General features: G+C 34.1%; 2 protein-coding genes across 3 annotated transcripts in view; both read right to left on the bottom strand.

Moving 5' to 3' along the window:
- Positions 1-574: 574 nt before the first annotated feature.
- LOC109338651 (NADH dehydrogenase [ubiquinone] 1 alpha subcomplex subunit 8-B-like) lies at positions 575-4,246 on the bottom strand. 2 transcript variants are annotated; one of them, XM_019575930.1, is made up of 3 exons: positions 4,066-4,246; positions 3,768-3,968; positions 575-980 (listed from the first exon to the last, which is right to left on the bottom strand). In XM_019575930.1, exons 2-3 carry the CDS (start codon positions 3,953-3,955, stop codon positions 848-850), a joined length of 321 nt encoding a protein of 106 aa, XP_019431475.1. In that variant the 5' UTR covers positions 3,956-3,968; positions 4,066-4,246; the 3' UTR covers positions 575-847. The 2 variants fall into 2 exon arrangements, with proteins under 2 accessions (XP_019431475.1, XP_019431476.1); XM_019575931.1 differs by having other exon boundaries at positions 3,768-3,985; positions 4,066-4,168.
- A 2,232-nt stretch (positions 4,247-6,478) lies between these two features.
- Positions 6,479-11,486, bottom strand: part of LOC109338653 (BEACH domain-containing protein C2-like) — a 40,237-nt gene continuing 35,229 nt past the window's right edge. The window contains exons 29-32 of the mRNA XM_019575932.1: positions 10,143-10,503; positions 7,891-8,675; positions 7,325-7,447; positions 6,479-6,852 (exon numbers count right to left, since the gene is read on the bottom strand). Coding sequence (XP_019431477.1) covers positions 6,775-6,852; positions 7,325-7,447; positions 7,891-8,675; positions 10,143-10,503 — 1,347 coding nt within the window. The 3' untranslated portion in view covers positions 6,479-6,774. The remainder of the gene's footprint in view (positions 6,853-7,324; positions 7,448-7,890; positions 8,676-10,142; positions 10,504-11,486) is intronic.

The following is an 11,486-nucleotide window of genomic DNA, read 5'->3' as shown; positions in this document are numbered from 1 at the left end:
GGATAGAATTCAGGCTAAGTCTCTTAAAGTGAAACACATCCCTTCTGAATTTCAGACAGCAGATGTGCTCACCAAGCCTTTGGCCACTGATAGGTTTCTAAAACTAAGAAAGCAACTCAGAGTTGTTGACTCAGCATCCTTAGTCAACTACCCTCAATTTCATGGGGGTATATTAGAGAATAACAATTAGTTATTCTTATGTTGAGTAAATTAGGTTATGCTGAGTAAATTGGCTCATTTGTCACATGCACAATAAGCCAATTTAGCACATGCCTAATTAGTTGTTAGGTAGTTACTGATTTCTTTTCTTTCTGTTTGCTATCTCTTTATTTAAAGAGATAAGCCTTCTCTTTGTAATTCAAGTTAAGTATGCAATAAATAAAGTCTTCAAATATATTATTCTTTTTATCTTTTCACATCAAAAAATATAAATGCACCTTCCAAATACGACGTATTGGAAACATCTCAACCCAATTTTTTATGTAAGTGTGGTAACCTATCAAGTTTAGCTGACAGGAGCATATGGTGCAAGAGAGTGGTGGAGTTTAAGCTATCATCAAATGATCAAATTATGTCTATAAATCACAAGAAAATGCATTTTGCACACATCAAATTGCAGGCATGCTCCAATTTAAACAAATTACAAGCATGCTCCAACTTAAAATTTTATTGTCATACTTATTATGTTTGAAGAGGATTGTTTTGTCCTGCTTAGATACTTTCTCAAGGAAAATTTGGAACTACCAAGATAGTCAATGGAAAAGATTCATAAACACAGAAGATCAAAGGAATATTTGTGAATACTAGTGCATTTGCTCAGTCCAAGCATTATTTTCACTGCATAGCTTCATTCAAAAGAACATTTCTTCTCGAATTCTTGCTGCTCTTTGCGACACAGGTCAAATTCATTTGTATGGTAGTACAAGCAGCCGACATAATCGTCCATCTCTTTAGTGCATCTTTGGTGCAGATCCCTGAGCCTGTAGAACAAGCATTTAGTTAGTATTATCTAGGAAGAAGTCATGAAGGGCCGCGTATGGTGGTGTAGATTAGTATTCCTTTTTATATAATAAAAGTATAGTAGATGAGAAGAGAATAGAAGAAAGAAGAGGATAAGACACACCACAAAGAGCAAAAAGAAACAGCTAAGCTAAGATGTAGAGCTATGAAACAAAGCATGTCAATTGCTATGCATGCCTACCATAGAAACCCCATAAATAAAACCTTGGGCATAGCACCAAAGTGACATCAAAAGAGTGACCCTATCCCTGAACCAGATGAAATATATATGTCAACTTTAATCTATTCATCTAAAAGTGTAGAACTAATCTATCAAAGACCTTTCTAAAAGTTTTCAATTTTATTTAACAAAATATATTTTGAATTGTTTTAAAAGAGCTGTATTCTTTAATTATCAAACTATTTTAGAGAATCGGCCAAGTGTCCAAGTCGTTTCCCATAAGAGTCTGATGTGTGTTTGAGCCAACAAAAAGAATTTTTAATGACACCTGGTGTGGACTGTTTACTCATGCCGTACAAGCATCAAAGAAGTATCAGTGTTAGAAATGTGTCGAACACTTGGACGCCTCAAGAAGGAGTCTCAGTGCTTCATAGATTCTAACTTCTAGCACAACATCAGGTTAAGAAAATATCTGCATTCCATTTGTTTCTAATATCAACTAAAGTGTATCTCATTCTATATATCCAATTATTAAGTAGACAAATAGAAAATGGGGAGGGGGGAAGGTGTGACATTTTTTCATTGCTTTAAGTTTAGAGGATATGAAAAAATAAATGGTGTCAGTTCACCAGTCCACACCAACGCACTTTTTCTCTCTTCATAAAACACTAATGCACTTACTCTTATCAATTCTCGTAAAAAAGACAGCTATGAATTGTACAAAGATGAGGAAAAAGTTGGAATCATAACTCATCCAGCACATGGTCCCTTTATGTGAGTGAAAATGACAAGGGATGGAATAGCAAGGAATGGAATTACTTTCAAGGAGGGAGTATAGTGGCAAGCGAGGGTCAACAAGGTCCGTCCCTTGCCACTTGAAGCCTCACATTTGTGTTCCCCCAAATTAGAGGACAAGGTGGAAATGTCGTAGCTTTAAGTAAGTCTCCTCCTCTCCTTTATCAAACAACTAAACAAGAGAATGGCATGCATCATTCCATCACTAGCCCTTCTATTCTATTCCATTATCAGAAACCCTTCCCATTCTCTTCAAATCTCTCACACATACCTTAAAAAACTCATATTTTGTTGCTCTAGTATTCAGATAATAATAACATAGATTATTGTTCAATAAATGCATAAGCAGTAGCCTTTCGAGCAGCCCAGTTGGAATTGGAATCCACACTTCATCATAAAAAGTAAAATCATGTCACTTGACTCTGACAAAACACAATATTGCCAACAAATTGAATCACAGGTTAAATTTCAGATACACTGGGAGTAGTCAGGATTTATAATATAAAAATTGATTTAATTTAAAAATTCATCAAAAGAATGATATCACTATCATTTTTAAATAAACATTTCAAGTAGTCATCAAAATGGTCATGTAAGAATGGAAATATATGAAATTGATAAACCTAAGATGGAAAAAAGGAGCTTGGGCATAATTTGAGAAATGCTACTACTACTTGCAAAATCAATCTCTATAAAAGAAAGCACACATCTGCCAGCAGGCCCTTGAGCTGATGATAAATAGTCAATCAATCACCCAACCTCATGTGGAGAAAATTGTGATTTTATAATACAAAGGTTTGTGTATTGATGCAAGTAGTTACATTCAGTAATATAATTCTATCTTCTCAGTCCACACATAGTAAAATACATTCTACAAAATGCTCTCACCGCTACTGTAGCCATCTCAAAAGGATTGGAATAGAGGAATCATTCAACAAAAACAATGAGAGCAACCAAGCCTTTTACCACTAGGTGAGGTTGACCGTTGACCACATGGATTAAACGTCATCATGTTCTATCATTAATCGGCAAACAGTTTATATTGAAATCCTTCATACGGATTAGGTCTATAGTTTTACTCGGGCTCCCTCTGCCTTTAGCAATTGGGCTACCATCCATCTGACATAAACTCTTACTAGGGCTTCTATATATCTCCATCACACATGCCCAAACCACCTAAGTCATTATATCATTTCTCTAACAATAAGTGTTACCCCAACTTTCTCTCTAACACATTCATTCATAACATACCTTATCTAATGAGTCCACTCAACCCATACAACATTCTCATCTCTTCTACATTAACTTTCATTCTTTTGTTGGATTTTTACCTCCCAACATCATTTCCACACAACATCACCATAATTTTGTTTCTATCACATATTACAACTGAAGCACTCTTACATTCACACAACAGCTTGAATTAACAACATCTATCTATTTCCCCATGCTTTGAGATTAAAAAAAAAAATCTAAAAACAACAACGATCAAGCCTTTATCCCACTATGTGGGGCCGACTACATAGATCCAACAACGTCATTATACTATATCATAATCATATAATCATTGATTTGTATTAACCCTCTTAAGTCTTTCATAATTATTCTGCCTACGATTTTTTCATGGTCTCCCTCATCCACTAGGAATTGGACTACCTCCATTTAATCCAATAAATAAAAAAAATCATTTTAATTTTTTCTCCAAGCATATTTATCAGAAAACAAACAAATCTGAATAAAAAAAACATCAAATTCAACATCAAAAAAATTTCATTGAAGAATCAAAACTCACAGGCCAAGGGCGCAACGGGTAACTTGGCGACCTTGTTCGAGACACTTTTCAGGGTTTTGATCTTTCTTCTTGCATTTCAAAAACTCCAAATTCTCCGAATGACACCTTATCCCAATGTGCTTCGACGCTGCCATCAACACCGACGATGTTGGGATCGGGTTCCCTGAAGCATCAATAGCGCTCGACATATTCGATTCGATCCTTCAAAACACAACACACTTTCATCATTCACATTATTCTCTTTGATTCCATAGAGAGAGAGAAAATAATAATGATAGTGAAAAGAATTGGATAATACCTTGAATTCTACGATTTCGACGACGACGTTTTGGATAGATTGGAGATTAGGGCAGTGTTTTGTGAATGGGGAGGGTGAAATAGAACTTAGCACTGGTACTTAAAACTCAACGGAGAGATAAATGCTAAAATGCGCCGTGGGTGAATAAGAGACACGAGGAGGGCATTCTCGTACTTATCATTAAGTTTATACTATTTTGGATTTCAACCTCGTTGGTTTTAGTTTTACTATGAGTAAATGACTCTCGTTAATCTATAAAGCAATAACTACTATCATAATTTTTTTTTCTTATTTTTTTTTGTTAACTTTTTTTTTATTTCTAAAGTAAAACCATATAATTCTAGATAACTATAATTAATATATTTCAATTTAAGTTGGACATTATAATAAATACAAAAATTATAACATAAAATACATCCAATAAAAAATACAAATTTAATACTTAATATCAAAAATAATAATCCAGGTCAGCAGACAAGATGTGTTTGTCGACATGCTAGTAATAATAAAGGTAATAATAAGTAAATAATAAAAGATAAATTATGGGTATAGATATTTATACTACTAATATACAATCCATATTTCTTAAGATTACATTTTTTTTAAAGAGTCAATAATGATTTCATATAATTAATACATGATCTAGTGATAAGTATAAAATTGACACATTGTCAATATATACATTCTTTTCTTATAATAAAATAATAAATTTAATGGTTTATCTTAGGTTTGATGTTACAGTGGTCCAAGTTATTAGTATTTTATTTTGGGATCATATTTAGGGATGGGCAATGAGGAATAATAAGCACAAGTAGTGCTTTCTCATACCATACCTGTATCATTTGCGGGTATTTGACGGGTACTCAACGAATTTTTACGTTTAAATATATACTTATATATTTTTAATATAAAATAATTATTACATAAATAATGAAATTTATATACATGTTAGATTTTATCATTATATTTCAATTACTAAAGTTCATTATAAAATAAAATAAAATATATATAATTATAAAATAATAAAAAGTGTAATATATATAAATTATTTAATTAAAAAATAAATTTATAAATATGTGTATAGTCACGGAGTGGATATTATGATATTCATTTTCACCCATAAGTTATTTTATGGGTACTCATTGTGAATATTTTAACGGGTATCTATGAGTCGGATAATTTTATCATCCTTAATTGTATCGTACCAAAAAGTGTGGCATTTAATATCACACTACTTTTGATTGATTAAAAAAAAACACATAATAACTTTTTAACTCAAGTACAATTTTGAATCAATTAAAAGTGTTAAACATGAAGTAACACATTCTAGAACAACAAATATTCTCCCTTATACTTGTCTCTGTGGAGGGGTCACCACCAATAGTATTTCTTTTATACTATTTTCCATCTAATTAATGAAAATAATTCATTATATAAAAACTAATATTACTAAATGTCCTTTGTTAAACTAAATTAAGAATGAGAAGAAGTGGTGATGCCAACAATGATAACAACAATTAATAAGAGTAAGGTGATAATGGTAGTGACACTAATGACAGGGTGGTAATTATTGAAATGTTGATGAGAAGCGATGACAGTGAAAGTTTTTTTGTAAGAACAGTGAAAGAATTGGAACGGTGATAATGATGAAGATGACAGTAGTTGACATTCTTTTGTGTGCCAATATGCATCAATGGTACCTCTATGGTCTTACAATTCTTATGGAGAAGATTAAATATTAAAAATGGTTTAAGAAAACTATATTATAATTATATGAAATTCATGATCGGAATTTTGATACCAATTTTCCTTGATTTGTATTTTATTTTATCTTTTTAATATTTGAAGCCTGAGCCAAAACAATCCCGATATCTGGACAACTTTTTTTAGACAACCTGAACATATACCAATCGGTTACATATGTTATGAGCAATTATATTCACAATTATTAATAATCCGAACATTGTTATAATCTAGTGGCAAAGCAAGAGCTATCGTGAGGGTTTGTAATTCCTGCATAGCAAGCAAGGTTAGAAGAGAGATTCAAGTGAGAAAGAAAACAAATCAAATGCTACATATGTCAACAACATTGTATTTACAATCATCAACAATATAAACATTGTTACAATCTATGGACAAAGTAAGAAGGCCAATGTCATTTTCTTAAGTTGCAGAACCATCAATGTTGAGCCATCGAACTATCAGCTTCAAACAAGCATAGAAGGTACCATCCCCACTCTATGGGAGGAATATGATGAGATACACAGAAAGAGATGATAGGACAAAGGGAGATAGAATTGATGGGATTAAATGTAACTTAAAACACTGGCTTAGATGCTGAATAAAGATTGTTCAAAAAATATTTACGCGGCCAAAAATACTTGATCTCAAAGTCCAAAATTAACAGCATTATAAGAAAAAATAACTATTATATTTTCATTCACTATAGTAAAAGAAATTGGAGAACAAAAAATTAATGGCTCAAACCTCAGTCAGAAGCTTGACAAATGTTAATACTTCAGCACAAGTGGAGAGCAAAGAGAATACTGTGGTGGTAAGAGTTGGCTATTACATATGTTACAATACATATTTGGACCATAGGGTTGCAACCAAAATGCTTACAAATAGGAGTGCTGTAACCCCATCCTAATCTTCCTAATTGTTATTCTGTATAAAAGATTTGTAATCCATTTATGTATGACCTAAATGCTATGATTTTATGAGGTTCCTAAGTCCATCGCCTTCCCAACCAAGCTTCAGCATTTGATCAACCACTTTCAAGCTTAACTGCATGGAGTAAGTAGAAGAGTTACCTATAGAATAGGTATTAACAGAAGGTATTGTTGAATAATGAAAGTCGTGCGTAGAAGGAAACAACAGCTGTGAATTGTTGTTCAAGAGTGAAAATCTAATATGCTTTTATATCTAATTTTGAGAATAGTGCAAAGTTGCAAGCTAGCAAAACTCACAACATACTCGTCAGTTCAATGAGCGGAATTAAATTTGTATGCAGTTGCTCCCACATGCACAGAAAAATATCAAAATCTACACCACATCTGGGGTGTAAATTGTGCGACTCCAAATAATATGCATGTGCAACCATGATTACTCTTAATTTTGCAAATGCAATATGGGAATTTTATGCCTAAAGCTAATTTACAAGAATCAGAGAAAGCCTTCACTCAACATTTAAACACAATAAACCAATCATAGTGATCCATATTTGACAAGGATCCTTGTCGAGAACGATTTAACTTACAGCTGGATCGGTGAAGATAATCAATTGTTTATCTGAAGTTGAAACCAATAGATTTGTGTTATCCTTGTTTAGAGCAAGAGCTGTGATATCCTGTCCTTCTCCCAGCCTCAATACATGAAATACCTACACAAAATAGTATGACAGAGTTAGCATCAAAGAACAGTTGACGGGAAACAAATTGTAGGAAGGCTGGCAGCTCTACTACAGTATGACTGAGTTCTGACAGAAACACAAAGCAGGATTGATAAAGAAATATTTACTGGAAAATGCTGGATCATTGAAGAAAATAGTTACTTTGTTCAAGGTGTGTTTCATTTAAAAGTTCTGTTGTACTCACTTATTAATCTGTAGATGTCATGTAATAGCTCAACCAAAAAACAGGAAATGAAGAAAAGAAAATAAGATGCTACACATGCAAGGGAGGAGGGAACAACAAGAAGCATAATTTATAGTTGGTTCTTCCTGAAAGAATGTTTTCTAGTGTGTCAAGTGAGGAACGCACAGAAGATATTTGGAGTAGGCTTTTAGACATTTAACATCTCAATTTAAAACTATTAATAGTGTACCTCCAGAGTATGCAAATCTAGGAAGCAAATTGATGGGGATGGAGCATTTATTCGGTTGCTTTCATGAGTTTCTTCTGATTCTGAATCAAAATCAGCAACACCCGACTTACTTGACTGAAAGTTGCAACTGTTACTATAGGCACTACCATTTTCTAGAGAATTAATTCCAATCAAAGCACTCCTTCCATCAAAAGAAATTTCCATGCAACTGATGCTACTAGAGAACGATAATTCTGTTTTAGCAATCAGAACACCATTAAGAGTGAAGGTACTTAGAGTATGCTGTGATTCATTCCATGTCATGACAACCCCTTCAGAGGAAAGACAGACAGCATGGGCCTCCACACCATCCATCCTTCTGACTAAACGCCCCCTTCTTATAGAGTGCAAGAGAACATCTGATGAGAGGGAGCATGAAACAACTATTCCAAGATCTGAGCTGACACAACAACTGAGTATTTCACTGCGGTGCCCCCTAAGTACCTGTATAGGACCTTCAATACGGCATTTCCGATTCTTTTCTAACAAAAAGTGTGATAAAGAACTGCTGGTTGAACGCGGTGTGCCAGCCCCAATGGAAGATTCTGAAATGGCACTTGAGAGAGATCCAAATGCCCTATGTACTCTCCATAGTAATACTGTTGCATCTCGAGATCCTGTCACCAGATAGTTACTATCGGGTGAAAGACCAAGGCAAGTTACTGGAGCACAATGCCCATAAGCTACCTCCAAGGCTTTAGCTCCATCAGAGGCTATTAGCCTAATACTATTATCGGCATGGCCACCTAATCAGAAGTCAAATTTTAAATTAGATATTAAATATTCAGTATAAAAAAAGCAACATCTGAAAATATAATGCAGGTATCCAAAATGCGGAGAAAGAATAAAATATAAAAAGGCAGCCCTGTGCGTAAGGCTCCCATCTAGTACGGTTTGTGGATGGCAGATAGATGCAGTCTTACTCTTACAAGTGGAGAGACTGTTTCTAGCATTTGAACCCATGATCTCCAGGTCACATGGGAAATCACCTTACTGTTGTGCCGAGACTCACCCTATTAACAACAACAACAACCAAACCTTAATCCCACTAAGTAGAGTCAGCTACACGGATCGAACAACGTTATAATGTTCTACCATAAATCATATTCACTGACCCTATTAGGAAGAATACAATATAAACCCCAAAAAAAGAACTATGTCCTAGAAAAGGGTTATAACGATTTTGAGTTTTAAAACAATGTCTTTGATTTTGCAATTCAACCAATCAGACTTGCACAGAGAAATTTAAGTGTCTATTTAATAATCTTGCTGTAATTAAATATATAGATTGCTGCAATGATTGCTCTATTGTGTTCTGCTGCTGCTCCGGTTTGTGGGTATTTTCCTCAAATATTAGAAGAATTTGAAACTATTTTTTTTTATCTCAAACATTGTATCCTTCTTATGTTAAGTCAAAGTCCTAAATGGTTACAAAATGAGCCAAGAGCCATTTATAATGACTTAGATGTTCATTTCTACTAAAATTCCACACTCCAGATGTTCATCCCTAAGCATGAGGGGTGTTTAACTATCAAAGTCCCACGTGAACTAATAATATTAGCAAAGAACTTTTCTCCCCCTATGAGCTAGCTTTTGTGGTAGAGCTGGGCTTTTTAATCTAACACCTTATTTGTCTGCCTAAATTGTTAATGGGTTTCATATTCTATTGAACAAAATCCGCAGATGTGCACAGCTGCAGTGGCACGTAAAACTTCCTATCTTTTCTAAGAAATAGCAGAGCAGACAAAGAAAATACCAAGTGCCATGTAAGTAAAACTGACATGTGGGAAACTCCGTGTGCATGGCTGGGATGCCTACTAGTTCACCCCCTTAAGAAACCTCTTTAAAATTGATGAAAGGTATTATCTAATTATTCTTATGTTATGATACATGATATAAAGCCTCTATAATAGATTTTTTAAAGTCAAATGGAGGTCAAACCAATTTCTAGAGGTAGAGGGAGACTAAGAAAAATCATATGTGAAACGATTAGGAAAAATTTAGAGATCAATGTTTTGTCAATGAACATTATTTATAATAGAACATTATAGCATCATTCGGTCCATGTAGCCGACCCCACCTATTGGGATTGATTGTTGGTTGGTCTAATAGTTTACCAATTTTTGCTATCTAATTATCTAATAAAGAGACTGTTTCACAAAATAAATACTGTAAACAGCATATCTTAACAATCTTAGCTTGTTTAGATTTACCAGTAATAATTTCTCTGTCACATGTTATAGACACGATAGCTTGGCTTCTAATTCCAGAAACAGCAAATGCTAATGCTCGGGGAAATTGCCAGTCTTCATCCATCCCGGGAGGCCCTTTGAACATGCGCATAAGACCAGCAGAGCCTGATGTAGCTTTTCCATGTTGAAAGAGGAATGGAGAACCTTGGCCATCAGGTGTATTGGGTTGCCACTTGTGTTGTGCAACATGAGCTGCTGGTGCATTCATATCAACAACCACAACCATATCTGAAGATGCGTGAATGGCAGCTGCAGGTAGATTGCATTGTTGAGGGGATGGAACAGCATATGGTTTGACTTCTTTCGGGTTGCGGAATATTGTCTGATATCAAAGAAATATATTCATCACCATTATAATCACATACACTCATCATCAATCGTTGAGGAAATATCAAGCAAGGGTATACGAATTTTTATCAAACACTAGTTTCCAAATAATGAAACAATTGATTTCAAATGTTTCCATATGAGCACAACACACCATGGTACACATATCAAACTGCAACATGTAACTCATATCATTTTTTTAATACAACTACCTAAATGAAAAGAGAAGACATGATATTAAGGAGAGCAATTAACTTTCAAAGTGTTTTCATGACATAAATTCTCTCAACTTGGAGAAAGGTTAAATGGAAGTAGAATTTCATGAGATAACTTCAGAAGGATCTATAGTTCACATCCTTCTGCCACCTGAGATGATAGAAATAGGATAAAGGAAAAGCAAAACAAATTCCAGTTCTGAGGCTTCTCAGCCCTTTTGTTTCTGAGAAAATTCAATCCTAAGAAATACTGGTCCCCTCATTATTAAATATCATCATTATCATTATAATCATTAGAGTGTGAGCCCTCAGCACAACAGTGAAGTTGCTATTTAGTGACCACGAGGTCACAAGTTCAAATCCTAGAAACAACTTCTTCACTTATGAGGTTAATGTTGTTTACATCTAACTTTCCCATACCCCACTAGGTGAAAGCCTAATATACTGGACCACCTTTTCTATCGTCATCATAATAATTAGTAATAGGGTATGAATGCTCAACGATCCCCTTCATCACTGGGCGAGTCTAGCAATGACACTGCCTGAACTAATAAAAATAGCTATTAATTAAATAAATTCTATATTTAATATAGTACTGAAATTTAGATTGTAGTACTTGATTAATACTAATTATTTCAGGAGGTGCAGTTGCAACTCACCGAAAGTTGGTGTTTAAACATTTTCCTTTATGATTATTAATTTATTAAACAAACCTTTAGTTTAGTCCTTGAGACATAATAGTGTCTCCAAAGTTGTCACAAAT

Source organism: Lupinus angustifolius, unplaced genomic scaffold (assembly GCF_001865875.1).
Source record: "Lupinus angustifolius cultivar Tanjil unplaced genomic scaffold, LupAngTanjil_v1.0 Scaffold_32_84, whole genome shotgun sequence".
Classification (NCBI taxonomy): domain Eukaryota; kingdom Viridiplantae; phylum Streptophyta; class Magnoliopsida; order Fabales; family Fabaceae; genus Lupinus; species Lupinus angustifolius.
This window is presented reverse-complemented; position numbering and strand designations above follow the sequence as displayed.